The sequence below is a fragment of the Stylophora pistillata genome, chromosome 1, assembly GCF_964205215.1.
Source record: "Stylophora pistillata chromosome 1, jaStyPist1.2, whole genome shotgun sequence".
NCBI classification, from domain to species: domain Eukaryota; kingdom Metazoa; phylum Cnidaria; class Anthozoa; order Scleractinia; family Pocilloporidae; genus Stylophora; species Stylophora pistillata.
Window position 1 is genome coordinate 12368023 of NC_142519.1, and position 6374 is coordinate 12374396.

The 6374-nt window shown below is 41.8% G+C and overlaps 1 protein-coding gene across 1 annotated transcript; it reads right to left on the reverse strand.

Annotated features, from left to right (window-relative positions):
- Positions 1–488: 488 nt before the first annotated feature.
- On the reverse strand, positions 489–1222 carry LOC148741272 (uncharacterized). Its single transcript, XM_088737399.1, has one exon. It carries the CDS (start codon positions 1201–1203, stop codon positions 490–492), a length of 714 nt encoding a protein of 237 aa, XP_088593525.1. The 5' UTR covers positions 1204–1222; the 3' UTR covers position 489.
- Positions 1223–6374: the final 5152 nt, after the last annotated feature.

Sequence of the window (6374 nt, forward strand, 5' to 3'; positions counted from 1 at the left end):
TGGCGGAACAATTTAATTTATCTAGGACATTGTCTACACAATTAAAGTCTCCCCCGATCACTAGATGCCCTTGGGGGAGAAAGTAATTGTGCAGACAAGAGAAAAAACTTTTACGATCCGAAATAGTATTGGGAGAGTAAATGTTTACTAAATTTAGTTTAGAATTATAGTAGTCAATGAGTAAGCTCAATATTCTTCCTTCGGAATCGGTCAAAAAACGGATAATTTTGCCTGGGAAGTTTAGAGAAAAGAGGATGGCAACACCGGCAGACCTGCCAGTCCCGAAGGACCACAGACATTTGCCGCGCCAGAGTATTTCGAATTCCTCCGCTTGTTTTTTGCATGAGACATGTGTTTCTTGTAAAAGGATTATGTCACAGTTTGAATAATTTAATTCTTGAATAATTTTTCGACTTTTACTGGAGGACCCGAGTCCTCGCACATTTAGAGAAATTATTTTAAGCTTACTCATTGAATATAAATAAAAAATTAATGTCTGTACCGCCTTCTCCTAGGTTTAACTCTCTCCCATCCATCATCATCAGTTTCGGAGCCAGAGTAGTCACGGCGGGAAGATCTATCGCGGTCATCGCGGCCGCGATAATAATCTCGATCGTTTCTATCTCTCTCTCTTCTGTCGTCTCTCCGGTCATCTCTTCGTTCTTCTCGATCGTCCCTCCCTCGCTCGTCTCTTCGTTCTCTTGGTCGTTCTCTTCTACCTTCGTCGCGTTGTTGTTCTCGTTGTTTCTCTTGATCTTGTTGTTTCTGTTGTTCTTGCTGTTTCTGCTTTTCTAGTAATTTCTGTTGTTGTTCTTCTTGTTGTCGCTGTTGTTCTCTCTGTTGTTGTAGTTTTTTCTGCCTTTCTTCTCTTTCCTTGGCGCGCTGGGCTCGCTCTTGTTTCTTTTCCTCTTCAGTTTTAGGTGGCGTTGGCTCACTGTCGACGTTCGCGCTGAAGAGCAGGAAGGGGCATTGAGGCATGGAATGGTTGTCCGCTAAACAAACGGAACATCTTGGCGAGTCTTTACATTCTTGAGCTCGATGCCCAGGGCATTCACAATTAAAACAACGGACTGCAGAGCAGTCTTTGGCCATGTGGTCAGTAGCTCCACAATTCCGGCAAGCTTTTGGCTGATTTGGGTACCATATTTTAATAGGTTCACCAGCTATGTTGATGTTGGCAGGGATGGTTCGATGTAGCGCCATTCGAGCCGTTCTTACTCCATTCTCGATGTGTTGTGCAATTTTGTCGCGCCGAAATGAAAGGACACGACCGTAGTGGCTGAGTCGGCCAATCACGGCAGTGTCGGGTAGTTCAGCGGGGGCTTCATGGATCTTGACGAGGACCAAACGATTTTCGCAGTCGCCCAAGAACACTTTGAGACCGGCAATCACGACAAAAGGTGTTTCAAGAGCGGCTTCTTTAGCTGCACGGCTCTTAAAAGTTACGATCCAAGATCTATTGGACGCCTTTCTCTGGATTCCGGTGATAGTGTCAATATCGATTTCTGCCGCGTCAAAAGCTTCGAGAATTATTTGCGATGTGACGATTGTATCAACGCTAAAATAGATAGAGCGATCCTTCGTGATTTTACTTTGACTAGGAGCATTCAAAAAAGGCACGGCCTTAAATTTCACACCCTTATTTTCCAGATTTTTCAGTACCTCAGGGATTTCGATTTCCACGTCTGCGTCCCAGGACTGTGAACCTTCTACCACGCTTGCGTCTACGACGTCTCCTGGATTCGCTGTCGAGTTATCGGTAGTAAACTGGCTGATATTTTCACTTTCCTGGCTGTCCATGTTGACCAATTGCTGCAAAAGCAAGAAAAATAAACTTTTCATAAGCCTTTTAACTCAAGAGGCCGAGAAGCTTTTTACTGTTTCGGCCTTCTGGGCCTCATCAGTGCAGTGCCGATGCTAGGATGGGGGAGAACCGAGACGGTCACCCCAAACGACCCAACCTTTGTGGTATCGTCTAAGCCATGCCAGAGTGGTCAAACTAGAGTAAACTAGCGAGCATGCTTAATTGCAACAGCAATGACTCATCCTAGATAGAGTGCTCAATTTGGACATGAAAGCAAAGCTTTGTATGCCAAAGAGCTATATCTAAATATATATGTATTAATTTATACGGTGTTTTTTGGTGTCCTTTTATACGTAGATGATAACTTGCTTTATTCTAGCAACTGTTGGTCTATCTCTTAAAAAGGGAACATCTTTTAATATGAAGCGTAGTCCTCGTTGCTTTGCACGTGCCTGAGGTCCCTCTCCCGCCATGTGTACTATTTGGGGAAGAAAGGAAAGCAGGAAAACGAGTCAATCATGAAAAGCTGGTTGGCATCTGATTTCTAAGCCTTGAAACTGGCTTCTGTAAAAGTATCACACTTTTGGGCAAGTTAAGCTATGAATTAGCCAATGGTTTTCTTGTTCTTAAATGGGCTTCCTTCTTTAAAAGTGGGGAAATTTCCGGCGTTACGCTAGATGTTCTTTTTTCTTTTTGTTTGACCGCCTCGCTTAAACGCATAACGGTTATTTCTTTCTTGAGGCCTTTGGTTTTACTTGTGGCTCTCTTTACTGTACAATCATTATTATCAATATTAGCAATTTGGAGCGTACATCAGAAACTGTTAATCTGATGATAAACCGGAAACAATATAAACCATAAATCATGCCCTCCATTCAAAAAGAATTCAAGGGAACTAGATATCTCTTGGTCATAATTTATTTCCAACGGAACTACTGAACTACCCTGTTTACCAGAGGAAGTTGGTGGATCGTTCCTAGAAAAAAACTCTGATTGTACAGCCTAATAAGGCTGAAATTGTAAATTATATTTACAGAGCATATTACTTACAAGAATGATACTAGAATAATATACAGATCTATTGTCTACACATGGCTTGTAAATAGGTTTGGGAGAAACGCTTGGTGCGCATTATTGGGTTAACAAACAGACGTTGATTTCTAAGATTATATGTAATATGGTTCTTCGGTGGCAAAAAATGATGAAACTTCCTCGGTATTGAACACTATTGGTTCGAAAAATTTATTACATTACTCGATACGTCTATCCTTCAGTGAGTTCAGGTTAAACAATGAAAGGTTGTCGAGATAAATACATACATACAAACTTTATTCTCGTCCTGAAAGTGCTTTTCAGAGAATACACGCTAAAAACCATATCATACAGAAAAAAAACACATTATATTATTTCTATAGTATATAGCATAATTATATCACTTTACTATCCATAAAGTCTTTTGTTAAAATGTTTTTTAATTTCCTTTAAAATTCTTGTAGTGTTCTGCTTGACTTGAGCGAGGGATCTTGCGCATTCCAAATCGTTACAGTTCTATAGTAGAAGGTTCTCTGTCCTGTAGCAGTCCTTAGGAGAGGAATCTGAGGTTTCTGTGAATTTCTTGTGGTGCGCGTTGATAATTCTGAACGTTTAATGAACTGTTCATTTAAACTATCGGGTGTGCAACCAGTCATGCACTTGAATGCCATTACAACATTTCTGTTATAGAGTTGTTACCTAATAGGTAGCCACTGCATTGGCCTGAAGACTGGTGTCACGCGGTCAGATTTCTTTGCTCCACTAATTATACGACAGGCAAAGTTCTGTACTTTTTGTACTTTGTATAGGTTACTCTCGGTGGTATTACTCTAAACATTGGAGCAATAGAAGAGTTTGCTGAGGACTAGACCATTGACAACTATGGTTAAGGTGTCCTTGTCCAAGACGCGATAGACGCAGTTTATCTGTCCTAGTCGTGACATACAATTTGAAACGGTGTTTGTTATATGGTCTTTGTACGTTAGGTTGGGATCCAGTGTTACACCAAGGTCCTTTGTAAATTTGGCAGGGGTTAGATCTTTACCCAGTAAAGAAAGGCGAAGGTCTTCAACCTCTCTGACCATCGGTCTGCTGCCAAAGATCACGAATTTTGTCTTATCTGGGTTAAGTAAGAGCTTCTTGATAAACGCCCATTGGCATGTTTATTGGGTGTGCAACCAGTCATGCACTTGAATTCCATTACAGCATTTCTGTAATAGAGTTGTTGCCTAATAGGTAGCCACTGCATTGGCCTGAAGACTGGTGTCACGCGGTCAGATTTCTTTGCTCCACTAATTATACGACAGGCAAAGTTCTGTACTTTTTGTACTTTGTATAGGTTACTCTCGGTGGTATTACTCTAAACATTGGAGCAATAGAAGAGTTTGCTGAGGACTAGACCATTGACAACTATGGTTAAGGTGTCCTTGTCCAAGACGCGATAGACGCAGTTTATCTGTCCTAGTATTTGTCTTATCTGGGTTAAGTAAGAGCTTCTTGATAAACGCCCATTGGCATGTTTATTGGGTGTGCAACCAGTCATGCACTTGAATTCCATTACAGCATTTCTGTAATAGAGTTGTTGCCTAATAGGTAGCCACTGCATTGCCCTGAAGACTGGTGTTACGTGGTCAGATTTCTTTGCTCCACTAATTATACGACAGGCAAAGTTCTGTACTTTTTGTACTTTGTATAGGTTACTCTCGGTGGTATTACTCTAAACATTGGAGCAATAGAAGAGTTTGCTGAGGACTAGACCATTGACAACTATGGTTAAGGTGTCCTTGTCTAATACCCCATTCACACCAAAGCCTAAACATGCTTTAAAGCTGTTTTGTTAAACATGGTTTAACACAACAGCTCCATAAAAGCTGCTCAAATCAATATTTGGTTGACTTCAAATGTGGCACATTGAAAATACAATTTAGCAATTGCTTGAATCTTGTGGAAAATGTAGTTTTTCAGTTCTCTGCTTCTGATTTTTATTCAGTTAAACCTGGTTTAACTAAACAAGTTTTCAGGTGTGAATGGGGTATAAGACGCGATTGACGCGGTTTATCTGTCGGAGTCGTGACATACTAGTTGAAACGGTGTTTGTTATATGATCTTTGTACGTTAGGTTGGGATCCAGTATTACACCAAGGTCCTTTGCGAATTTGGCAGGGGTTAGATCTTTACCCAGTAAAGAAAGGCGAAGGTCATCGGCCTTTCTGACCATCGGTCTGCTGCCAAAGATCACGAATTTTGTCTTATCTGGGTTAAGTAAGCGCTTGTTGATAAACGCCCATTGGTATATTCTCTGGAGATCTTCATTCATTTTCATATATGATAGGCCAGGTGAAATTACAGATTGGGCGCGTTATTGAACACGTTCTGTGTCGTTTCCTAAATAATCGGGCAGTGCATGATGGTAAAGAGAAGCACAATACTCGCGTATAGATCTAATACAAGTAAGATAGAAACTGATGATATCACGAGCCGGAACTTTGGCGCGCTTAAGCAATATGAGAAAAAACATCCGCTTACTAGCCTTTTTTAGCACGTCAGAAATATGACAATTCCATTATAGGGTGCTGGCTATTGTTACGCTTAACACTTTAACACTGTTTACACATTCAAGTTCGTTAGAGTTGACAGTAATCGTATCAAACCAGTGTCGCGTTCTTTTAAAGGCAATCAGCAGTTTTTTACACTTATCTGGGTTCAGCCGAAGCTTCTTTGTTATAGACAATTGCTCGACAGCGATAAGGGCAACTTGTATTGCACTTTGTCTTCCCCAGGAGACCACATCAGCAAGTATTGTATCATCCACCTACTTTTACCCCTCGAAGCCGGGTTTGTGGAGATCATTGATCATCAGGATGAAGAGCTAGAGTCTAAGTTTGGTGCCTTGATACACTCCGGATGGAACGGCTCCCCATTCCGAGAAACAATCATGCACTAGAAAGCTTTACTCGCTGCCGCTTGTCCATAAGGAAGTCACAGACCCAACGAGCAACCCCGCTCGGAATGCGCTACTCAAGAATGTTCACTGCCAGAGTATTGTGATCCACAAGGTGAAAAGGCTTCCTGTAATCCAGGAGCACAGCACACACCGCAGAACTGGTCCCGTCCGTGGCTTGCGTCTAGGTGTGCACCATTGAAATGAGAGCATGAAGATAATTTTGGGTTTGCGCCGAACTGTTTAGGATCAATCAGTTCCGAGACCGCAGGGCCAATATATTTACTAACAACGAACTCCTCTGTTACCTTGGACAAAGCCGGAGCCAGGGAGATGGGTCTAATATACTTGGTGATGATGATCGCAGGTTTAACTTTCATCAGCGGTGAAACGTCAGCATCGATCCTCGACCGAGGAAGCTTCTGCTCGGCGAATGATGAGTTTAGAATATCGCAGACCAGGGAAGTTAGAAAGTCAGCATGTTCCCGAAGGAGCCAGTTGTTAATGCCGTCAAGGCCACCGACCTTTCTCGGATTCAATCTCTGATGGGTTGATCGTTAAGACTTCAGAGTTGTTCGAAAATGGAGAAAGCATGTA

Coding starts and splice junctions, on each gene's coding strand:
- LOC148741272 (XM_088737399.1), bottom strand. CDS start 1,203: ATGGCGCTACATCGAACCATCCCTGCCAACATCAACATAGCTGGTGAA.